Source organism: Enhydra lutris, unplaced genomic scaffold (assembly GCF_002288905.1).
Source record: "Enhydra lutris kenyoni isolate GAN:26980312 unplaced genomic scaffold, ASM228890v2 scaffoldscaffold18, whole genome shotgun sequence".
Classification (NCBI taxonomy): domain Eukaryota; kingdom Metazoa; phylum Chordata; class Mammalia; order Carnivora; family Mustelidae; genus Enhydra; species Enhydra lutris.
Window position 1 is genome coordinate 29,073,149 of NW_019154102.1, and position 25,962 is coordinate 29,099,110.

At 40.9% G+C, this 25,962-nt stretch overlaps 1 protein-coding gene across 5 annotated transcripts in view; it reads left to right on the plus strand.

The window, feature by feature from the left end:
* Window positions 1–25,962, plus strand: part of LOC111148019 (catenin alpha 2) — a 1,008,661-nt gene that overhangs the window by 340,021 nt on the left and 642,678 nt on the right. The window contains exon 7 of one of the 5 annotated variants that reach the window (XM_022504359.1): window positions 20,921–20,934. The exons of the other annotated variants lie outside the window; for them this stretch is intronic. Within the exon in view, the coding sequence (XP_022360067.1) occupies window positions 20,921–20,934 (14 nt within the window). The remainder of the gene's footprint in view (window positions 1–20,920; window positions 20,935–25,962) is intronic. 5 annotated transcript variants of the gene reach the window in all.

A 25,962-nucleotide genomic window follows, 5' to 3' on the forward strand; every position in this document is an offset into this window, starting at 1 on the left:
GGGAAGCAAGAGGAAAGGCTCTCCAGACAACCCACAGGCTTCACAAACATGCTGTGTCCTTCTAGAGCCTGGCTGCATTTCCATTCCACTGAAAGCCTGCTTAAGACCTGGGTCTTTTCAAAAATGCCTTGGGGAAGAAATTCTACCTATAATTATTGTATTCAAGTACCTGTCTTTCTTCTGGAACATTAATTCCAAATACTCCTAGGCTTCTAGTGTACTTATTATAATTTAGTCAATAAACTCAGCCCCTTAATTTCCTCTGCGATACCCTGGTATGGACGGGGGCGGGGGCGGGGGGGGCAGGGGCGGGTGGCCACTGCCATCATCCACTGGGCTGCATGTTTTGCTCCAGATGGAGGGAAGGAAAACATGTTTCCAAGCTGATCGTTGGATTCACAGCATCTCTGTTAAGTACCTCACCACGTTACATTTGCCACTGGGAGGGTTTCCCTAGGAATTCTATTCTGTCAGGTAATAGATACAATAATGATAGGTGGCAGGCCATACCAGAGGATTGAGGGCTCCAGGAAATTAGTGTGAGGAAAGCAATTTGACATCCTTTCATCCTTTGATGAAAGCTAAATGTGATATCTAGGTGTAAACATCGAAAAAATTGAAAGTCACACGGGGAGGGGGAGACCTGGTAGTGTGGCAGAAATCTCTATTCAGAGAGGGGGGAAGACTTGAGGGGGTGTGGTGATTTAACAACACTATTTCTTTCCAAGATTAATGCATTTGTGGAACTTGTTGGCCTTACTTCTGGATCCTATCAATGGAGCAAGGACATTTACGCAAATGACTTCTGTAGTCTAATGGATATTGGGGCTGGAAACACTGGCTTTCTTCTGTTTGGAAAGACAGACAATGCCAGGGAGTTTGGGCAGTGCCATTTTGAGTTCCTTGGTCCTTATTATCCATTGGTTTAGGACTGACTAAATAAGGATGACAGACATGACTTTTACTCCTCTATCCAGCGGATTTTATAAACTCAAAAGCAAATGTACATAGTCAAGTATCTTCTCCCCTTAACCCTGACTCCAAAATACACTTTCATTGATCTCACCTCCTCTCCCTTCCCCAAGACACGTAACATAGTATCATCATTAACATCCATCACCTTTCCCTATATTATTTGTTAATTGTTTTACATATGTGTTTTGTTTTCTGGATGAAATGGCGTTTTTCTGAAGAGTGAATCTTGATCTCCACAATGCCTAGAAAAATAACATTAATAATAAATAGTATTAGCGGTATGCTTATCCAAAAAGGTAGGTGCTCTGTAGAGTACTTTACATGAATGACCCCTTTTTCCCCTTTCAGTCTCAGTGAACTTGACATTATTGTTTTTTTCTCATTTTCAGATGTGGAAATGGGGCTTTAGTATACTCTCTTGAATTACACCTAACTAAAGGTAGTTAGAGGGATTTGAACTCAATTTTGCCTGTCTGAAGGGCTGTCTTATACTTCTTCCTTAATAAAGATACGGTATTTATGATCCCATAGTGCTGTGGAATAAGCTTTCCCAAAACCTTGTGGTTTAAAACAACCAACATTTTGTGTCTATGTTCACAGTTCCACATTTTGGACAGGGCTTGGCAGAGATAGCTCATTTTTTAAAATTTAAATTCAATTAACATATAGTATATTATTAGTTTCAGAGGTAGAAGTCAGTGATTCATCAGTCTTATATAACACCCAGTGCTCATTATATCATGTGCCATCCTTAGTGTCCATCACCCAGTTACCTCATCCCCCCCCACCCTCCCCTCCAGCAACCCTCGGTTTGTTTCCCATGATTAAGACAGCTCATGGAGTGCCTGGGTAGCTCAGTCGTTAAGCGTCTGCCTTCGGCTCAGGTCATGATCCTGGCGTCCTGCGATCAAGTCCTGCATCGGGCTCCCTGCATGGCGGGAAGCCTGCTTACCCCTCTCCAACTCCTCCTGCTTGTGTTCCGTCTCTCGCTGTCTCTCTCTCTGTCAAATAAGTAAATAAAATCTTTAAAAAAAAAAAAAAAAGCTCATTTGTGTAACAGCTGGGGTAGTTCTACTGGGCCCTGAGATCATTTCCTTAGTGGCCTCACTTCCTTGGCTAGCAAGTTGGTCATGACTACTGGCTTACTTCTCAGCTGGGGCTCTTGGTTGGAGACCTCAGTGGTCCTCCATGTGACCTCTCTTCAGGGCTGGGTTGGGCTTCTCTCAGCACAAAGGCAGAAGATGCCATGTCTTTTTAAGGTTTAAGCTCCTGACTGGTCCAGCACTTCTTGCAAAGCATTCTTTGGTTAAAACAGGTCACAGCACTGGTCAGATTCACATGAGGGGCCCCCCAAAGGGCATGGATCCTAGCAGTCATGTTTCGCACCAGTGGTTCAAAGTTAGTAGCCTACTATACAAAGGCAACACATTTCTTGTTTTGTGTTACCCGCCATCAAACCATGAAGTACATATTTTATTTCTATCTATTCACCACTGCAATTGAGACAGAAAAGATACAGCTTCTGCTTCTGCTCTATAGTAATACCTGATAGACCAGAAGTTCAACCAGAAACCAAACCAAAACAAAAGCACTTAAACTGGCATGCAAAAATGGTGAGCATAAACACACTGGACAATTGGGCTCGTTCATTCTGTGGGTATTCTTTTTTTTTTTTTTTTTAAAGATTTTATTTATTTATTTGACAGAGAGAGATCACAAGTAGACAGAGAGGCAGGCAGAGAGAGAGGAGGAAGTAGGCTCCCCGCCGAGCAGAGAGCCCGATGTAGGGCTCGATCCCAGGACCTTGGGATCATGACCTGAGCCGAAGGTAGAGGCTTTAACCCACTGAGCCACCCAGGTGCCCCTTCTGTGGGTATTCTTAAAAGCAATGATGACCAAAGTACACTCCATTGTAATTTCTGGGACAAGTGCCCCTTTATTTTGGGCACTTGAGCTTGCCTGCTTTGCACAGTTTAGGGAGACAGTCCCCAAGCAATCACCTACCCTTGCTCCTCAGTGCACATGAAGGAGTAGGAATTGAATATGCTGGGATTATGCGATATGTGGAGTAAGAGATGCGGGGTGTCTAGGTTAACATGGGAGTTTGTTCTAAGAGCAACAGTCAAGAGTCATGTAACTTTTTATTACGTGCAGGGTGTCCATTTAGGGAATGGATCCTCAGGTTTTGTTTCTAAAATAGATCACATATTTTCAGTGCTTATTGAAGGAACCAAGGGGAGTGGGTGAGAGGGTGTCATGGCAATCCTCGTTATTTATAGTTGGCGATATTGTTAGCGTTCACCCCACGGAGAACCAAATCACATCTAAGCCCATAATTTCCATATCTTTGGAAAGCTTTTAGCTCCTCACTGCCTGTTGGCATGGTAACATGACAAGAGTTATGATGTCAAAACCGTATGAACTCATGATTGATCTAAAATTATTTGGGAAACTTTCCCATTTCAAATTTCCATTGAGAGAGGGGGAATGAGAAGGCCACGTGGCAGCTTCATTCAAAAGAGAAAAAAATGTCTTTTTCCCCCCCCAAATTGTCCTGAAATAAATTCTCTGTTTTCCTTTCCATGTAATGCTAAAAAGATTACTGTCCTTCTGATGGGGTTTTTTTTGGCATTTTTTTTTTCAAATTCAGATATTTTAATCTCTTTTCTTTTTTTCCTTTTTTTTTTTTTTTTTTTTTTACATTCTAATTGAAATCAGTGGTTGATGCTCGCATTCTCTTTAGGCTGCACATGAAAAGCTGGGAAGGCACGTCTTCTGGAATTTGCAGGTGTCTCCTAAAGTGAAGGTGACTTTGAGGAAATGTTGAGAGCTAGCAGAGAGGTCAGGGGAATACTAAGAGCTACTATGTTTTGAGTATTTGCTATCCATGGGTGTTATAACCACTTCTGTGCAGAGGAACGAACTGAATGGTCACACAGATGAAGTAAGTTGCTTGAGGCTGGACAGTGACCACATGGCAGAAGAGATTTTTGTGGGGAAAAATATCCATCTGAGCCTGTTTACAAGAGAAGTGGGATTTACTCAGGTGAAAATCAGTGGAAAAGATAAAGCTGTATCACCTTCGGAAATTTATTTAACCTGGGTGTCTTTATTTTAGCCTCAGTTTAACAATCTGTAAAGCGGGGAGAATAATGTAAACTTGCTGTGAAGATAAAATATGAGAACAGGAGCTAAAGATAGAGCCCAGTGCTTTCAGGAAGACGATCAAGAAATGGTGATGTCCCTGAAGAGGCAAACAGATTTACAGGGAATTCTTAGAGATTATAGAAAGAAGGATCAATACATTCTTGTTTTAGGCACCATGTGCTTTGTGACTTCAGGCATAGAACCTGAAGTAATATTGGACTGTGGCCTCTCTGGTCCTGCTACCAAAATAATTTCTTATCTCTAACCAACTCTCAATCTGACTGGTCTAAAATAAAATTCTTGATCTTCAACCTTCATTATTTCTCTGCACAGTTCATATATAATAAGATATATCTTTTTTTTTTTTTTTTTTGAGAGAGAGAGAAAGTGAGTGGGGAGAGGGAGAGGGAGACAAAATATTAAGCAGGCTCCACACCAGCACAGAGTCTAATGTGGGGCTCAATCTCACAACCCTGAGATCATGACCTGAACCAAAATCAAGAGTCAGTCACTTAACCGACTGAGCCACCCAGGTGCCCCCACATATATTTTTCAGCAGATACTCAGGCAAAAGCTGAAAATAATGGCACTCACTGAGGAACTTCTACTTTAGTGTGGAAGACAGATAATAAAATATACAAGGAGCAAACATTCAGAATGTTATATAGTAAAAATGTTAAGGAGAAGAAGCCAAGCCAGGGGAGGGGCTGGGGTAGTGGTTTGGGGAGTCAAACTAAGCAAGAGGCATCAGGGCTGAGGTTAAGATCAGCTCCAAAAATCATCACTGGGGTAACTTTGTATTCAGATATCTGGAGGAAGGCACATCGGGCCAGGCAGAGGGAAAGCCCACTGTGTTCAGGAATAGCAAGAAGGCTAGTGAGCTTGGAGCAGAGTCAATGAGAAGGGTTGTAGGAGATGTCTTATTTCCTATCCTTACAACACCCTCCATGACACAGAGAAATAAATAAGTCGGTAAGTATGGTGACAAAGTGAGTTTGAGTTAGACTTCGAACCAGCCCCGGTATCATTGCAGTGGAGTCTGGCCTCCAGCTTTTCTTCCTAATTAGAATCACTGAGCATTAGGTCATTGTTCACTGTTCAGATGTATGAGAGGAAAACTTTGTAAGGCTTTTTCAGTTGTGAGCCTGTTTCCATGATGATTCCATGATGATTCTTACATAAAGGACCCCCGCCTCTGGCATTAACGAAGCTGTGTGCTTGTTGTTCCTGACTTACAAGAGGAAATCCAGGCCATCTGGACATCTTAACTGCACATTGACCCTGAGAAGTGTAGCATCCTCTGTTCATGGATAATACAATTCAGAGGTTTAGTAAATTCTTCCAAAAGGTGAGGTATATGGCTAAAGACCCAGCTGTTCTTTTGCTCGGAGGAAGATGTTCTCTTGGAGTTGGACAGTGTTTGGATGGTTCATCCCACCCTTGTAGAAAACAAGGATAGCACAGAGAAGAGCCACACTGGCTCCCTTGAGGGACGAGGGGAAAGCCTTATCATTCAGTGGTGCATCTAGTACACGGTCCCTGCCTCTCTTGCACTATGACCAGCTGTTTCTTAAATATGAGACTTGTTCACATAATTATACACTGAGGGGTGCCTGGGTGGCTCAGTCGGTTAAGCATCTGCCTTCAACTCAAGTCATGATCCCGGGGTCCTGGGATCGAGCCCTGCATCGGACTTCTTGCTCAGCAGGGAGACTGCTTCTCCCTCTCCCTGCTACGCTGCCTGCTTTGTGCGCTCACTCACTCTCTCTCTCTCTCTCTGTAAATAAATTTTTAAAAATTCTTTAAAAAAATAATAATTATACACTGAATCCTATGTTGGTCTACTGTGGAGCTGCCAGTTTTTCTGTCTGCTTTGTGGTTTTTGGCTTTCTAACGAACACAGCAGAGCAGTTGGCACTTAAATGCTCCAGATGCATTTAAAGCAATATTTCACAAAATTTTATTGCTAGAAGCCTCTTATTAAATAATTGGGAATAGCTTCTCCCTAATTTATTTGACCTATAAATGCATGAATGATGTGCATGCATTCACACACACAAACTCTACTTCTCACTTTTCTTTGATACAATAGACGGACTTATCATCTAGACGCAGGGATGATTTTGTGCCCCAAGGGACATTAGGCAAAATTTGGAAGCAGTTTTGGTGTTCAGAACAGAAGGGGGTGGAGTACTCCAAGCATCCAATGGGTAGAAACCAGGAATGGTGCTTGACATCCTACAATGAATAGGGCAGCTCCACAAGGATTGTTAAGCCCAAATGTCAAGAGTACCACCTAGCTGCCTCTATTTTTAACATTGCCATATTTATTAGAAACTTGGATTTGGAACCAGCCTATGCTTAGAGAACATATTTTTGTTCTAATATCAAAAAATTTTTTTTGACTATGTACCTTTGAGGGGGGAATGAAAGTTTTTTTCTATTGGAAAACCTAAAATCTAACCCAACTTTGAAGACACTAAAATTATTTGTTTTTTTCTAGACTCTTTTTTCTTTTTAATTTTCTGCACTTCTAGATTCAGTAAGCTTTGCTACTCTGTGATGTACAAAATGAGCTGGCCAGAGGGAATTGTGTCCTTCCCCGTCGTGGTTCAATTCATCTTCAGGTCTTGATTGAGTACCCATTGGGCATTGAGCCTTCGGTGAGTACAGAGGGGAGTAGGGGTTCATGCAGGGAGTCCCCAGCTGGAATAATAGTGTAAGGCAGCAGAGGGTGATTCAGGCCCCAAATTTAGGGATGCAAAATTCCCTTTGATTCCTTGTTCCGTTTGAACAGGTCTTCACTGAAGTTGAGGGGTAAAGTTTATACCATTGGGACTCATTTTTTTTCCCCTTCTGAAAGAGGTTTGGTCTTATTGCAGGGAATTCATTTGTCTTCATTTCTTAATGATGCTGCTAAGGTAGCCAGACCATACCTTTTAGACATGCATTTATACTGCATAGATTTCTTGGTCAAGTTTGGAAGAAGGAGCCCCGCAACAACTATTTATCAGGATATCCCTTGCTAATAGACACCTGTGACTTTTCCCATTTCCTTTGTAGGGGACTTGTTCCCCATCACTGATGTGAATCTATTCCCATCTCTGACAGTCAGAAGTTTGCATCTGACAAGGGTTCACAGGACTGAATTGTTCTCTGACAATGGATCACATATAGTGGTATCTATAATCAGGGGACACTGCCCCACCTCCCCACCAGTAGTTCTGAAGCACAAGCCATCTAAAGCCTTTCTAACTAAGTGCCTTTATCCCGTGGCCTACCAGCAACAGGCAGTTTAATATGGGTCTAGTAACACTTAAGCAAGATGTTATGGAAGATAAGAGTTAGTTTTGAGTTGGAGCATTCGCTTCTGGGTCTTGTCTGCCTAGTTGATCGCAAGTTCTGGGCGAGTCAGCAGCTACTGTTGAACAGTTAGAGACATGCCTCTCAGTTTTTTCCTAAAGAAAAGTACTAGTAATTTTGGTGCCATTCATTGATTTTTTTTTCATGTTGCCTCATAAGCTTCTACTAACAATAAAAACTAACATTTTTTGAGCAATGCCAGGCACCATGGTAAATAATTTGGCTGTTATCTCATTTAGTATTCCCCAGTAGGAATAGTCATAATTATGCTCATTTGACACACGAAGAAACTGAGACTCAAGGAAGTGAAGTAAATTGTTCAAGGTCAAGGATTTTGTAAGTGGCAGAGCTCATCAGTCTGAACCCAGGGAGTCTATCTTTAGATTCTTGTTACTTACCGATTATTCTATAATCCATCCCTGAAGAATATGCCTTGGATGAAAGCAGTGTATCAAAACAAAACAAGACTTTGTTGAAGTGGATATATAGGATATAGGATTTTACATCATCATTGTGGTGTCCTAATACAGGACTGAATACTTTCTGATCAGTTGCCTGCTTTGCAGCAACTCCTATGCCAGAGCAAATTAGTTCCAGTCAAACTTAACACCTGAACTCTTAAGCTCCTTATTCCTTGGAAAAGCAGACTTTTATAATTGGAAGGGGTCTTTGAAATAACTTAATGTTATTTAATTTATTTTCAACTAGTTAGTTACAGGAAGCATTTGAAGTGGTTTATAATGAAACTAAAGTCTGACATGGCAAAAAGGCAGTGAGAAAACCCAGGAAAAGGAAAACAGGTATTTGAAGAAAGCTAAGGGAAAGCCAGAGATACCATGCTCTAAGGTCCTGCACACATCTAAGTTCTAGACCACATATTTAAGGATCAGTCACTAGCAACTGATGCCAGTAGGGAGCTTGGCCAGATGCTGGCCAACGATATAAAAGAAACCCCTCCACTGCCCCCACTCGATCCTCAGTAGGAACTAAATTTGGAAATTGCATTCCCACCAACAGTGTAAGAGGGTTCCCCTTTCCCCACATCCCCTCCAACACATGTTGTTTCCTGTCTTATTAATTTTGGCCATTCTAACTGGTGTAAGGTGGTATCTCAATGTGGTTTTCATTTGAATCTCCCTGATGGCTAGTGATGATGAACATATTTTCATGTGTCTGATAGCCATTTGTATGTCTTCATTGGAGAAGTGCTGTTCATATCTTCTGCCCATTTTTTTATATGATTGTCTGTTTTGTGTGTGTTGAGTTTGAGGAGTTCTTTATAGATCCTGGATATCAACCTTTTGTCCGTACTGTCATTTGCAAATATCTTCTCCCATTCTGTGGGTTGCCTCTTTGTTTTATTGACTGTTTCCTTTGCTGTGCAGAAGCTTTTGATTTTGATGAAGTCCCAAAAGTTCATTTTCGCTTTTGTTTCCTTTGCCTTTGGAGACATATCTTGAAAGAAGTTGCTGTGGCTGATATCGAAGAGGTTATTGCATATGTTCTCCTCTAGGATTCTGATGGATGGAAATTGCAAAAACTTAACCTGAGCCTTCTGTACTCATCTACAGCTAGAGATATTATGTGTGATGACCTCTAAGTGCTTCTCCAGGTCTGCATGTCTAGGACTTATGCCTTATTCAAACTTATTGTACACCTTCCAGTTTCTCCAAGGGAAATTACCTGTGTTTTCTTAGATTTGTCCTTCCTTTTTTGTCTTCTTAACCCCTTGACATATTAGACCCCATACGTCTTATTGCTTTATGACTAAGCAAACTCTCCGTTGATGGCCATTCAGCTCAATAAAGAATCATTTTATTAAAAAATGCAAATGAACTGTTTTTCATGGACTAAGATAAAATCCTAGGATTCATTCATTATACAAACTGATTATCAGAAAGCAGGATTCAAGCGTCTCAAATAGAAGAAAAGTAATAAATTGGACATCTTTATTCAATTTACTCAAACGTTTTATCTGCAACTTTTGGAACTTTAGATATCCTTCAAAGGTAGATCCCTTATCCAAGAAAATTAACAAACTATGAATGTGCAGAGCAGTTGGAAAGGCTAGGAAATCTGTGCTGTGGTCATAAATAGCCAAAATCTGAATGAATTAATAAAAGCTTTCTGTAGATCCTGGAGACCCTCTGGGTAGCTGTTTACCAGACTGATTCTATATGGTTACTCTATCATCTGCAAGTTAGGTCCCCCACATTCCCCTTGCAGGAAACAAGGGCTTGGAGAATCACATAGGGACTATGTACTGCCTTGATACTGAAAGGACATCAGCATTTTTTTTACTCCTATCTCATTGACCAGAACTGGTCATGTGGCCTCATCTATTTTATTTTTTAAATGCCCAGAAAAGAAAGAGAGGAGAATATGATACTGATAGGAATCAGCAATGTATGCCCTGTTGATCGAAGTATTTTTAGTTCCCAAACCCTCTTAATAGCGCAAATTAGACTTCCAGTGACTCATTCTCTCTGAAATTATAGGGGTTATTACTGAGATTCCTGATTATTTTTATCAATTGTGTGTAATTAAACTTTTAAAATGTATTTATAATGTTTGTATTTATATTTATAAATATCACTGTAATTATGCAGATGACCCTTAAATTTATTTTTAACTTATTTTTGGTATAATATAATGTTAAGAGCAGAGGGGTAGTCTAAATTTGTTTTATATGCATCATATATATGTTTTGAAAATTTCTTTACATTTAAATTTTTCACACTCTTTTGGGAAAAAAATAAGTAATTAGAAATTAATTTAGAAATAAAGCCCGCATAATCCTCATCTTGTAGCGGTGCTTTGGTAAATAAGTAACTGAGAGTCTTAAGTTGCAATAGAACTCATTTTCCATTTTGCTTATTTTTTACAAACCAACAAGGAATCAATCTTTTTCCTTTCCTAACCGTCGAACACTCTGTGCCGTATTCCTCACTATATTCTGAATGGGCTCACTTGTTTTCGCTAGTCTGCACGGTATTAGAATTTGTAGTTGATGTGCCTCATTTATCAGCCAAGTATGGAGAGATTCTGAAAGATGTTTTGTCATTTTCCACTGTCAAAATGATGCATTCGTTTATGTCCTGGTTTCTTTCAAAGAGCTAGAGTTGCACTTCTTTTGCAGGGTAACGCATGAGTATAAATGATACAAAACTAAGTAAACAGAGAAAAAAAAGCAGAGCTCAGAAAACCAAATGTCAGGGGGCTTCATTTTCAAGTGTATGTTTTAGAGTGAGAGGAGCTCAAATAAAATGTCCACGGCTATTTTTCTTAGGCTGATCTATTACCTGGTTGCATTCTATTACACCATGTACTGTAATTCTAGCAGACCGAGAGAGAGATAAAGAAGTGACTTCCTTTTTTCTTCATTGACCCATTCAGGCCCTATCCGTAAGAGGGCAGAATGCCAGGGTTCTTGTCTCATGGAGTCAGAATCTCGTGGACACAAGAAGGTGAAGTGAAGTGAAAGTGGATTCAGTGACGATGAGAGCAGAAAGGAAAGGAAGAGTTCTCTAGAGCAAGAAGAGTCCTGAATGGGTCGTCTCTGAGGGCTTTTAGAATGATCTTTTATTGAAAACTGGACCAGGGAGCTTGTGGCCTTGAGATTCTTATGCCATCTTGGCTTGAGCAAGGACAGTTGATAGCACTCTTAATGACTGACTTCTCTGAGGTTTGGTTATTTTCTGTGATCACACTGTAGCCACCAAAGAAAAATACTTCCTAACATCTGGTCCGTTCCCCTATCTCGTGCTCACTTCGGCTTAGAGCTTTTGTCAGCCAGGAAGAGTTCCAGAGCCTTATCAGGGGCTCCCTACCTTTCCCTACCTATATCTTAACCCTTTCCTTACTCAATGGTACAAGTAAATTCAGGCAGAGCTTCAATGCTGGAAACCTCTAAGTTAATATGGGAAAATTATTTGATCTTTCTTTTCCCCCACTTTGGGTTCTATGGATGTAGTTTTTAGCTGTTTTATTTGTTTGCTTGTCATGAATGTAAGAAAGCCCAGGGGTTTGGTACCTGTAACTTGCTACCATAATCTGCTTATTACAAAACCTCCAATTCTGACAGTTATCACAGAAGACAATGGAGAACAGAAACACATTGCAATATCCATTTGTGAGTAAAATCATTCTCACAGGCCCTAGAATAACTGGTTATTATCATTTAAAGCAATTTTATTAAGCAAAAGTTTACTATTTTTATTTTTCAAAAATTTTTAAAAGATTTTATATATTAGAGAAAGAGCGTGCGTGCGCACAAGCAGGAGGAGGGACAGGCAGAGGGAGAAACAGGATCCTCTCAGAGCAGGGAGCCAGATGTGGGGCTCCATACCAGGACCCTGGGATCATGACCTGAGCCGAAAGCAGATGCTTAACTGACTGAGCTACCTAGGTGCCCCGTGTTTACTCTTTAAAAAAAAAAAAAAATCCGTACTTGCTCATTATTTAGTTTGTAATATTTAAGATTCACGTTTATGAGTATAAACATCTAGGATTCTCTCAGTGGTATCTTATTAATGAATAGTTTTGTAGTTCTTAGGAGAGGGAGAGAAGTCAAGAACTACCTATGTTGTCATCACTCTGAACATAAACATACCACCACTACATGTCTTTCTCAAGAAACAGCATAAGGGGAAAATTCCAAATAAACTTTGATTGAAGTCTAAATCCATCACTCAGAATTACTTTCTGATTTAAATTATTTAACTTTGAGTTTCTCTTTCTTCATTTGGAAAAATAAGGACAGTAAGAACCTCAAGAGTTTATTGTAAGGATTAAATATAAAAACACTTAGCAAATATAAAAACACTTTTTAGCTCATGATAGATTTTTCAGTGAATGTTATTCTTTCTTTCTTTACTTCCCATTAGTATAGATTTCCTTACACAGTGTAAAATATACTTTGAATAGCATCTCTGCTCTGTGCCAGTGGTGCCACCTGGAGCCCTCTGACAGTATTTTGGTCTGTCATTTTCTTTCCTCTTTGGGAGAGTTTGCTACCATCTTCCTACCCCCTGCCCCATTTTTATGCATTTCATAGACATGTAGTTCATTGAGTCAAATTGTACTCTTTTTCGTTGATACCTGCATAAGCCCTTTTTAAAAAAAAAAAAATTATTTGAGAGGGAGGGAGCTCAAGCAAGGGAGAGGAGCAGAGGGACAGGGACAAGCAGACTCCCCACTGAACACAGAGACAGAGAGGTTCTAGATCTCATGACCCTAAGATCATGACCTGAACCAAAATGAGAAGTTGGGCCACCCAGGTGCCTTATGCATAAGCTTTCTGTTTTTTTTTAAACTTAATGTCTTCTGCCTCTCTTCCTTCTTGACCATAATTATTACATTTATAAGGAACCAAATTAGTATTGATCAATAAATATTGAGAATTGTTCTTAACCTGTATCTGTCTATAAAATAATGGATGGCTATTGGTTTTAGAATTAAGGAGTAAAAGAATATTAGAAATTATATTAGGGAAAATAAAGAAATCATAAAAATCATTTAATAAACTCTTGAAAGCATCTGTACAATAGGCTCCTCAGGAACCATTCAATAGGAAAAAAAATCAATCACTGGGTTAAAGAAGGTGAATTCTTACTGGCACGCAATTTATATTAATGAAGGACACAGGAAGTAAGTAAGTAAATCACATGCAAAGTAAATAATATAATTCTTCATAAAAACTGAAGAACTTGGCCCAGGATGATAGTACAGATGATGTCTGGGTAGGGAGGGTCTCTTTTAGATACTCTGATACTCATAGGGGAGGCCTAATAGGCCTTGATAATGGGAAGGATTTAGATATTCAAAAATCTCTTGGAAATGTGTCCTAACCGATGGAAGAGGAATCAGTAAGGCCCAGAGGCAAGAACTAGCTCAGAGTCTTTAAAGAACAACAAGGAAGCTGGTGCGTCTAAGATCTGATGAACAAAGAGGGAGGTAGGAGCTATAACTGATGAGAATCTCAAAGTGAATCCCCTGACTCTGTTTTAAGCTTAAACTTCCTGTTTTTAAGAGAAAATTTTAAATGATTACATAATTTTAATTGCCTTTGATTTGCTTAATTACTAGTAACGCAAAGCCATTTCTTCTTCTTTTTTCCATTTTATTTTTCTTTGGGTTTACATAAGCTTTTGAAGGGCTAGCCTGGGAACTAATCCACATTTATACCATGTTTCTGAGAGAAAATAACTCAAATTGTAGAGAAAATTTTGGACCATGGTTCCTTTTAAGATGGGGACAGTCTGCATTTGATTGTCCTAAAGCAGGTCCTCATCTTATGAGAAAATGTCATTACTCCAGACTCTTGATTTTCACTTCAGCTGTATTGAAGATTACATTTGCCCAATTAAGAAGACTTGCTACAAAATTCCCCATAATAGATTTAGAGTTGGCACATGCAATTTAGTTCTGGTTTGCAGAAACTTTAACACGTTAATGCTGGTGGATTTCGTCAATTACCATAGAATTTTTCTGTCTTCACTAAAGTGGGACTGGCAGGGATCCTCTGTTTGGAAACCGTCCTCAGAAGGGTGCCCAAGGAAGACTAGTTTGTTGTTTTCTCTGTCTCGTCATTTAGCAGGTTAGTTTTATTCCGAGAAGACTTAGTCATTGATGGGGGCATTGATCCAAGTCTTTGTTCCTTCTCACTTCAATATTAAAAGGAAAAAAAGAGCTGCTGGTGCTCATTTATCATGCTGGTCCCTGTTCTACCTTAATCAAACTTTGGTTGTCCACATTTTGCTTTACAAACTATTCTTTCCATCTCCTACACACTGTCAAGCTTACGAGTTATCTTCGTGCTGATCTGTATTTCATTTAAGAAACACTTTTATCAACGCATGCTTTAAGAAATGCATCCGGTTTGAGAATGATGCCTTAGTTTGTAGAACTTGAGAGTGGAGTGTGACTACGAGTCAGTGTCCTGCGAGGAGAGGGACACTGTTCAGATGATGTGCTCTAGAGAGTTAGACTCACAAAGGCATCTATCAGAAATAAAAATTTCCTGACTGGTTCCTCTGCCTCCTGTTTCCTTTTCCTCCACTATATCCTCTGACCAGTGGTCCTGTGAGCTGTGTAATATATGCACAGTGTCAGACATAACCCCCACACTTCTAAATATTACGGGGTCTCCGCTGCTTACAACAGCGATGAGCAAACAGAGCAAATCCAGCTGTCTGTTTTTGTCAGTAAAGTTTTAATGGAACACAGCCGTGCCCATTCATTTACACATGGTCAGTGGCTGCTTTTGCCCTACAAGGGCAGAGTGGAATGGTTGAAATGGAGATTGTGTCTGGCTAAAAATATTTATTATGAGGCTGTGTCCTAAAACAGTTTGCCTACCCTTATCCTGAATGATCAAGTTCAAACCCTCAAGCATAGCACTTCCCAGGTTGCCTTCAGCTTGTCTTATGGGATTGTCTTCAGCCGGCTACTCTGGCTTATCCTTACTCAGAGCCACTGTGGAAACTCATTGTTGCTAAAGCATGCTGCTCCTCTGCCTTCACTGTTCAGAATTCTTTTACCTGCACTCGCTCAGGCCCAGGGGCTCTGAGCCAACCTCCTTCACACTGACACCTCACCTTCTTGCCTTCTAGTTGGTTTCTGTCACACTTTTCAGCATTGCTCAGGACACCTTCTCCCATCATCATTAGCCCCCTTCTGTATGTGAACCCTCCTGGGCTGTCAGAGTAGAACCCTCCCTAGTGTCTCCTACGCTTTTCCCAGAGCCCAGTCTGGAACAAAGTGCACCATAGGTGCTCAGTAAGGAGGCATTTATTTGATAGTAGGGAAGTGAAGTGGCCATCCTGTGTATAAGCTGAACAAAGGACATGTGGGGGGTAAAGCAAGTGCTGTCGCATTGTCACATTAATCAATGGATTAATGTTGCTCGTTAAGCAAGCTAATCTACTGTGTATGTTAACTTCAGTGGAGTCAGTCAACACCAGAAACAGAAGCAGCAAGCAGCAGGCTCAACAGCAGGAAAGTCTGAGCCTCATCTTTCCTGGTCTTGAATGTGCCGACAGCCGGCATCCAGCTTCCTAGGCATTTCCAGGAAGACCCAGAACCAAGCAAGTGGGAGCTACTGCTGCATTGCACAGCTGGACGGGTGCAAACAGATGTATGGGTTCTGGCTCTCCACTGGAAAGCCAATGTTGGCCCTTATTCTCTCTTGGGCATCTGTTTCCCATACCCCAGGAGAAAGTAGAAATAGACATTTGCTTCCTGACTATGCCTGTCCCCTAGCCCAACCTCTGTTTTCTCATGTGTCTATGGATATACATAGGGTGGATGCGTCTTCTTTGAAGGATACACTTTGACTCCACTGACATAAGACCTTTTGGCAAAATTTGAACACCTAATTTTAATTTGCCACAGCACGTGTTGATAAAAACTGCTGAGACCCCCTTTATAATTTCAGCCAGCGCTGTTGCCAGCTCAGACACTGTTGCTATGAAGATTCCTTCAATGAGCTCACAACTGAAAGGTGGAGATATCTTTGCCGTGGCTTCTTCCTTGGAGAACAGAGATTCTTCAGTGGTTGCTGTACATCCTCGTAGCCTACCTTGTAGGTACAGGGTTTCCTCTGTACTTTATAACCACCACTTGCTACCCACCTTGGCTATGAACCCTTGGCCCCTGCACCCACCTGCCGCTTCCTGTGGGACATATGGAGTGCTTTGACTTTGGCCCAGTGCAAGGTTAGAGGTGGGACCTCTGGTGTGAGTTTCTGAGGTTGTGATGGGATCAATAAAGAACCCATTGCATATCATTATAGAATCTATTTTTCCATCCCTCTGCCCTTATATGTGCCCCCAAGTCACATGCCAGCTGGGTTTGGGATGGAGGGGCAAACTCACCACTTACCCTTGTAAACCCACCGCTCTGTTCTCCTCCATCTGTGCCTAGTGATATGCCTGCTTACCAGCAGCATGTGTAATACTGCTCCACACTTCTTCCCCCAAGTTGTTTTTGGGAATGTTTGAGAGAGGAAGAAGATAAAGAAGAATTAAAGGAAAAAGAAGTTAGATGAATGAGGTGGAGACTCAACCTCCCATTTCTGCCTGGAAAGTAACCCAAACTGTTCCTCAAAGAAGCTATCTTCAGGGCTTCGGTCTGCATAGTGTCTTTAAGGATTTATTTAATTTAAAATTGTAACAGATACTCTGGTCTGCCCTGAAATCACAGGGATGAGTGCATCTAAAATGAAAATACAAGATTGGATCTTGCTGAGTCAGGTAGAAGTTGTTAGGGGCAATAGGGGGCCTGTGGGCACTTGCCCTGACTGTCAGCCCCAGGACCAGAGTCCTGGCGTTTCGTGTCTCACAGAAACCACTTCTTTTTCCACTGTAAGCTGTTCCTCTTCCAGAACTAGAGATCATGTTTCTGCAAGAAAATCAAGCCACTGGCCCCTGTTCCCAGTCTGGGTGTGAACGACGGTGTCATTCACCCTTGTTCTCAATGTGAGCAGTGTGTCAATGTGGTAAATTTCTCTGAAACCCACAAGTTTCACACATGAGAATCACACTTCCTGCTTTTATTCAAATCTCCAGTTGTCCCAGGCTTGTTCACAGTCTTAATTTTCTGTCACTTCACTGAAGCAGCTTGATGTGATAGAACAGTGAGAAGGTTTTGAAATCAGGCAGAACTGGGCTCAAGTTAACAAGCTCTGTGATCCTGGGCAAGTCACTTAATCTTCTGGAGTCTTTTTCTTCTGCAGAAGGAAAAGTAATTAATTCCTAAAATGGCTGTGAAGAATTAAAAAAAGCAAACATACAAAAAAAGACCTTTGGCCTGAGGATTAAAAATAACCTTCATACACAGCACAACCTCAATAAATGGAGGCTGCAAATTGCAGGAATGTAGTCTCACTAATTTCCTTGGTCTAGAGTCATTAATGATACGAACAAAACAAAACAAAACAAAACTTTATGTCCTTCTCTACCCATGACAGTAGAGATGATTAAGATGCTTTTTACAAGATTCATTCTTTTTAACATTTTTGAAAAATAATACTTCTACCACAACCACATTAAAAGGGAGAAAGTAGTAGGTACCTACTTGAAAACACTTGGGCGTGAGTGGTGGTAAGTGGAAAATGTAGAGCATACAATGATGCCAGTCATTCTTCAGGTTTTTTTTTTTTTTTTTAAGATTTTATTTATTTATTAGAGAGAGAGAGCACAAGCAGGGGCAGAGGGAGTGGGAGAAGCAGGCTCTCCACTGAGTAGGGAGCCCAATGCAGGACTTGATCCTAGCACCCTGGGATCATGACCTGAGCCAAAGGCAGACGCTTAACCTACTGAGTCACCCAAACACCCCTCTTCAGTCATTTTTAAAATAGATTCAGAGTCAACAAATAGCTTCTGTGTACCTAAAATACATCATATTCTATTAGAGCGTATAGGTTTCCCATCCAGTTCTCAAAAGAACCCCATGTGGTTTGAAGAATGTCAAGGAAGGCTTTCTGAGTTGGGCTGATCACTTCCTGACCTCTGAGGGTTAATAAAAGGGCAGACTTCGTTTTCATTTCCCTCAGCTTGTGCCTACATCACCCAGGGAGCTGGCCCATGGGCAGGTCACAAGGAACATTCCATTTTGTGAAGGTTGAGAGCACGGGCTGTGGCATCAGACTGTCTGGGTTCTGATCCTGGCTGCTCCATACTCTAGCTGCATGGCTGTGGAAAGTTATTTGAACACTTGATGCCTCTGTTCCCTTATTTGTAAAATAGGGTAAATTTGGGTACTTACATCATAGGATATAGGCAAGAGCTTAGATAGTGCTGACATCATCACCATCATGGCCTCCCAGAAGCCACTGGGAAGTGTCTTTTTAAATATACAGCATTTGACTTTTAAGCTCTACATACCCAGAGGCAGATCATTAAGTGGCAGCATCAGGGGAAAAAAATGGTAAGTTTAGTTTTCTTTGTGTTACTATTCTATATGAATTATACACATGAGTGTGTATGTGTGTGTGTGTTAGCTCTCTATTTAGTGAGCCATACTATATGTTAGACACTATGCCAAGAACCATGTTTCTGTATTTTTATTAAGCCTAAAATAAGGGTGCCTGGGTGGCCCAGTTGGTGAAGCATCTGACTTGATTTTGGCTCAGATCATGATCTCAGGGTGATGAGATCAAGCGTCTCTATGGGCTCTGCTCAGAGGGAGTCTGCTTGATTTCTCTCTCTCCCTCTGCCCCTCTCCCACCAAATAAATAAATAAATCTTTAAAAAATAAGTGAATAAACCTGAAATAAGTCTGTGATAATTTTGAGTACGTTCAATAATACCTCATTTTACAAATGAGGACACTAAGGCTCATTGAGTAAAGTAACTTTCCCACTGTTGCCAGGATTGGGATTGTAGGGTTTCATGCATTTAGGGAGTTCCCTTTTTAAGATACAAGAAATTGGGCTTCTTGTCTCTGTGACTCTAAGGAATGAAAAATCACTTCCTGAGCCTAGGCCTAGGATAAAGTGATAGGTTCAATGAAGGAAGTTTCTTTGTATAAAATGTTGCATATCTAAGGCCCGTGAATCAGATGCGAAAATAAAACCTTAAATACACATTTCAGAAAAATGTTATTGTAAGGTGTATTATGTTGAATGTTCAAGTTCTTGAACTATGTAACTCTTACCAAGGATTTAGTTACAGGAATACTTTTGCCCCTAACTACAGATCATTGTTGGCTAATGTCTAATAGAGGACATTTTCTGGCATATTGAATAACCATGATACTTTAAGAATTGTATTATTACTTTGGGCCAGAGAAGGTAGTCCTCTAGAAGTGATTGTGATACCTAGAAGTAAAAGTATGCACTGATGGGGAAGGATTCCTCAAGGAAACCCTTGAAAACTGAGGATTTTGTAGTTCAAATACATAAAAAACAAAATACAAATGCTTCAAAGAAAATAATAGTGTTGGGTTTATTCCCAATGCATGTTTATAGTCTCTTAGCCTGCTCTTGGCTTTGAGATGGAAGTACTGCTCTCTCTTCCATGGAAAGCACTTCAGAACTGGAGTGTTAGTGACTGAAATGTGCCTGCATTTGAGAGTCTTTGAGTGATTAACCCCTCTGGGCCTGGTTTCTCCTTATGTATTTCTTTGTTCCTCTGTTTTCTCTGGAAACTGGGAGTCAAAGTAGAGTTCTGTCCTAGACTCCAAGGGTATGTGGGAGTTGTGTCAGTGACAGCATGGCACCGTACTAGATCTCTTGGTAATTCTGCAGCTAAGGAAATGGGATGGAGGCAGAGACCTATCTGCCTTTCTCGAAATGTTAATGAAAGCAAGGAAATTTCCAGATTTTGTTTTCCAGTTTGTATCCCCAGACTCTGATACTGACTTGAACTTATATGTTAAATTTATGATATAGAGCCCCTGAGAATAAGATCCTACTAGGTGTAGGCGGAATCAAAGGTTAGATGCTGGTGTGTCCCTAAGAACAGGCTCTGTGCCCTTCTTGCTGACAGCCTGAGAATCAGGAATGGGACCACAGAAAGTCCTTAGGTAGATTTGGGAAGACACATGCCCCATTCTTCAGGGAGCAGTGACATCAAGTACGACCACGAGATGGGCCTGAAGTGGCCTCCCCAGAGCAACCTGTGTCCACAGGGTGCAGCAGAATCTCATGGTTTGTGTGCATCCATGAGTACTATAGCAGTGATGTAAGATCCTACAGTTTTTACCAGACTTCCTGTGGCCCTATGGAGGCAAGGAAGGATAGCTTAAAGACACAGATGAGAGAAATTTGGGTCAGTGGAGTTGTACTGATAAATGTTGACTAAAAAAACAGACTTATGGGGGATGCCTGGGTGGCTCAGTCGGTTAAGCATCCAACGCCCCCCTCTCTTTTTTAAAGATTTTATCTATTTATTTGACAGAGAGACAGAGAGAGAGAGAGAGAGATCACAAGTAGGCAGAAAGAGAGGGGGAAGCAGGCTCCCTGATGAGCAGAGAACCTGATGCAGGGCTTGATCCCAGGACCCTGAACTGAAGGCAAACACTTAACCAGCTGAGCCACACAGGTGCCCCATTACTGCTGAGTGTTAAGAAAGGAAGGAAAAGTACATTTTTCATGCATCTGAATTTGCAGACCAGAGACTACTTTCTAGAGTCTACTGATACTCAAATTTGAAGGAAAGGAAGAAGTCACAGTGAATGGAACTTAAACATTCTGCTGAATTTCAGTAGATCCCCAGATCCTGAGCATGTACCTTTTTTTCTTTTTTTAAGGTTTTATTTATTTATTTGACAGACAGAGATCACAAGTAGGCAGAGAGGCAGGCAGAGAGAGAGGGGGAAACCGGCTCCCTGCTGAGCAGAGAGCCCAATTCGGGGCTCCTTCCCAGGACCCTGAGACCATGACCTGAGCTAAAGGCAGAGGCTTAACCCACTGAGCCACCCAGGTGGAAAGGATGGGGCTCCTGGGTGGCTCAGTGGGTTAAGCCTCTGCCTTCAGGGTCTCTGCTCATCAGGAAGCCTGTCAAATAAATAAATAAAATAAATAAAATCTTTAAAAAAAAAAAAGGGTTTGGGGTGCCTGGTTTAATCCACTGAGCCACCCAGGTGCCCCACACCCTTTTTTTTTTTAAAGATTTTATTTATTTATTTGACAGACGGAGATCACAAGTAGGCAGAGGCAGGCAGAGAGAGAGAGAGGAGGAAGCAGGCTCCCTGCAGAGCAGAGAGCCCGATGTGGGGCTCGATCCCAGGACCCTGGGATCATGACCTGAGCCGAAGGCAGAGGCTTAACCCACTGAGCCACCCAGGTGCCCCCCTTGTTTGTTTTTTTAATGAGACTTTTTTTCATTTACTGGTTCATGTACTTTCAACAAATGGACCATCCTCATAACCTTAGGCAAGTAGCTTAATTTCTGTAGGCTTCAGTTTCCTTATCTGTGAAATGAGCAACATAACAGGCTCCGAGGGTTGTTGTGAGTTCTAAACAAATGAATCCATGAAATGCATATACCACAGTAAATGTTTTGGTCAGCATGAAATTAACATACCATAAACCATAAATGCATTTCTTTTATCATTGTGTGTGTGGGAATTTCCTGTTCTACCATTAAAAAACAACAAACGTAGGAAAACTAAACCTAGAGCAGAGAAAGTTGCTTTAAACGCCCATGATCAATGAAATGCTCTGGTGGCTGCCATACTTTTTCATTAGCTCTGGCTCCAACATGGCTCCAGCCTCCCGTGTGTTTGAAAGTCAACTACCTGTGACATGTCAGTGTTAAAATGATCTGAGGACTAGTGCTATCTGCTTGTTGATGATGACTATAGATTTGCCAACTCTATATGTAATTAAATCCAGCCAAGACCCCAGGTATATCCTTAGCCTGGTCTGATTTATTTAGATGTTTTGCTTTAAAATGAATGCCAGGGTAAAATTTGTTTTGTTTCTTTTGCTCCTTAAATGCCTTAAAAATCCAATCATTGTGTCCGTGACAAGTATTGATATACTTTGTCAAACAAGAAATATCTTCAGCTTCTAGAACTAAAAATTCAATGATTTTCAGCAGACTTTCATAAGATAATAATGTAATTTATCTTTCAGAGAATATTAAAGGCAAACCTTGAAGGTGAGGGCAAAAAGCCCATTTATGCCTCAAATTAGAAAGATAATTTAGAGAGAACATCATTTATATTCATTTGAATTTAACAACCTGGAATGGCAAAGTTCACATTAGTGATTATTTCTACTCAAGATTTTCATTGACAAAAGGAATAATTATATTTTCTGCTTTGAGAATTAGACATACTTAATGTTGCATATGGTGAAGTGGAGGCAATAAAACTTCAAGGAACCAAGATGTGTGAGGAATGAGGTATTCTGGTTAATTGAATTTTCTGGTGGCTGTAGTTAAGCAAATGATGCTTTTACAATTATAGGTACAAAAATCTTTCAAAAATGCACATTAATCTAACCTCCTGTCTTAATTTGATAAGATCTCTTGGGGTTGTCATCTGAGTAAGATATGGAAAAGATATGTGGCTAAATAGGGACTGTGCCGAAAATTTGCTTCAGGGAGTTTTATTGCCATGGTGGTGGTGGTGGTTGATACCTGGCCTCATTTTGTATTATTCTATCTACTTAAAGCTTCTACATTTGTGATTTGCTTCTTCTTAAATATATAATAGGGACATAGAGAACTGGGCTAATGGAAACTTCCAGCTGGTTTAAATTCATGAAGAAGCTCTTTGGATTTGGATCTCTTGAAGAGGGAGAGTAGAACCAGAACTGAACGCTATCTCTTGGCCCTTCTCCTTTAAGAAGATTTTGTGGAACATGGCCAAATTATGGCCCGATTGTGAAATCAGAAAAATCTCCCATTTATTATTTCTTCGCCTCAGTCCCCTCTTTCTGGGTTCTTTGCTTTCCTCCTCTTCTCTTGAATAGATATCCAAGCCTTTCTTGAATTTTATTGAAGGAGAAGATCAAGAAAAAGGATTAAACTCATGCATAATGTAGCGGAGTGGTTGGTTACCTTCTAACTTCTGCAACTTTGGACCCAAGGAGGTTTGTTCATGGCACTTAAGAAATCTGCTCTTTGGTTAACCCTTAATTGTGGTTAAGTTGTCTTTAAACCTTCCCTGGAACTCCACCAACTTTTCAAGGTAGAGAGCTTGCACTGAAATCACTTTGCTGCCAATTGACCTATTCTCCCTCTAATTTTCTTTCCCCCACATTCCTTGGGATCCCACCTGGGCTCTAAGGTGAGCCATTGCTCTTGGCACATCTTAAGAAGTTGCTTGTTCTGTTACCAAGAACTGAAACCTGCCTGGGAGTTTTCAATTTGCTGCCCTTGGACATCTTAAGATCTCATAAAAAATGCAGTATACAGTTGCATGAAGAAGAGGAATAACAAAAAAGGTAGTAAAGGATTAGGTGACAAAATGACAAATGTTTTAGGAAATCCAAGTAGGAAGGCTGTACTATGAGTGGCGGGCTTGAGCAGAAGCCTGCAGACCAAATGGTGTGTGTAAAGAGAGGATAGAGAGGAGTAGGGCATTCTGATCCCTGGGGGGACAGACTGAGCAAAGAAAGACAGACTAAGGGTGGAAATGCTCAGGACTTTGGGAAACCAAGGGATTAGAATAAAAATAAGAGGCTTGGTATGATGACTTTGCCACCCACCAAGCTCCTACAGCATGTAGAACTAAATCAGCAGGAGGAGAGAGCTTCCCATGGTTTAAAATAACCTGGTGGCCTCCTTGAGGTCACAGATCTATCTGAGGAACATTCAGTAGGTGGTCCTGGTACTAAACATGGTAAAATAGTGTGACTATATTCTGAATTTACCCACCAGACTCTGTCACTCCTTTCCTCTGTTCCCCTAGTTCACACACTTTCTTGTACGTACTATCACCTTCAAAGGGTGGCTTTCTAAAAACAACTTTGTGGTGACCACATGCTGCCTTGGACGGCTAGCTCACTTTTCACATGAACAATCTTTGGATCCCCAACATGGCAGTGAGCTTGCTGAAGGCAGGCACTGCTATGGTTCTTTCTGTCACATAGAAAGAAATTTGAGGGCTTAAGGGAGGTAGGGAATAGAATGTAAGTAGAAGATAGCTAAATTCAGAAAATATGAAATGATTTTTATTTTCAGGAGTAAAAAATAGCTCTGAGGAAAGATGCAAAAGAACGTTTTTGGTATATTTTCTAAACATGCCTTCACTTGTGTTTGGCAGTCGGTACTGTTGTTCCTGTGCTCATTAACATCTTTTCTCAAATAATTTCATGTTCCAGGTCTTGACTCTTTGCAGAGAGAGGGTCCTGGTCTTCATTCTGCCCCTCTGCACTCTCCCACACCACCCTCGAAGAATGAGGGCTGTACACCAGGAAGTGCCCAGTAAATGTAGTCTCTTGACAGGAGTTCCTCAGCCCCGGCTTTCTCATTGACGCTGGCATTAAGCCGCAGAAGATATAATTGGAGCAGAGGGATGCAACCAGTGGTATCTATCAGTACCACAATGTGGGGGGAGCTGATTCTGAGCATACCATTAGGCCATTATTACACCAAATAATGCAGTTTTAGAAAACAAAACGCAGAGCCTTAAATGGCATGTGGAGGCTGAATCATTTTGCCTTGGCAGTGCAATTATCTCAGCCGGTTTCAGTCTGCTGAGAGGTAGCAATAATATTTCATCCAGCGTTCCATCGCATTAAAATGTTTTGATACCTGTTTGAATAGCATTGCTTTAATGTTAATAAATCCATACTAGTCACGCAGACAGGGGTGGTATATGAATCACTCTGAAAGGGATGTCCATTAATCAGCTCCTTGGGGCTCATTTCTTTATTCATTCCCTCTTGAGGTTTGGCATCTGTGAGGAAGGAGACTAGCCCTTTGCAGTCATCCAGCATCCATATTCTACAGTCATTTCCCGCATGGTAGTCAAATCCGGATGAATGAAATCCAACACATGGGTAATCCAGCGTGATTTGCAATTTTTTAAAAGTTTGTTTTGCTTTGATATGTGTGCTATATTCAAACATGGATGTAGCCACTATTTGATGAGATAGATTTACTTCATATGCAGCAATGACACTGTCTGGTGAAAACTTAATTAATCCAGGACTCTGTAATGTTTTCTGCTCATTTCCCAGACTTAACACCTTTGTTACCAGTCCGAGGTTTCTCTTTTGAGGGCTTATTTTGGAGTGGGCGTCAGTCATGTTTTGGAAGTCTATAGGTCTCTGAGCTTCTGAGGTACCTAGAGAGCATGGAGATGTCAACCAAATACTTGAAGGGCACAGTCGTGCCACAGTTATCAACTTATTCTTGTCTCAACCTGGGTGGCTCAGTTGGTTAAGCAACTTCCTTCAACTCAGGTCATGATCCTGTAGTGCCGGGATCGAGTCCTGCATCGAGATCCCTGCTTGGTGGAGAGCCTGCTTCTCCCTCTGACCCTCCTCCCCTCATGTGCGCTCTCTCTCTCTCTGTCTCTGTCTCCCTCTTATTCTCTCCCAAATAAATAAATAAATAAATAATAAAATCTTTGCTTAAGTCAGAGGAATGTACTATATACTGGGTTCCCACAAGCTTAATAATATGTGAAAACCACATAAAAATTATTTCTGCAAATAAACCCTTGGAGCATGGGACTGATTATGTTATTGGATACACAGTACCAAGAGAACTCTAGTGAGTTTGTCCTCTGTGCAAATTGATGGTTGATATTCGTTCCCTTCCTTATGAGGAATACCTTCACCAATGAATACATGAGAAAACGCAACAGAATGTGTATTTGAGGTCTGTGGGAAGTCTTGTTAGTCCAGCCTGGTGGTCTGATGAAGAAGCAGAACCGAGAAGATAGAGGTTTATCTTCGACTGAGAGTCTCAGCTCTGTTTTGAAATGTCTCATCAAATGGAGACTTTGTTTTGTTTTGTTTTAAGCTTGTTTGACCTTTATCAGAAAGCAACTCTGGGCTGAAAATGATCA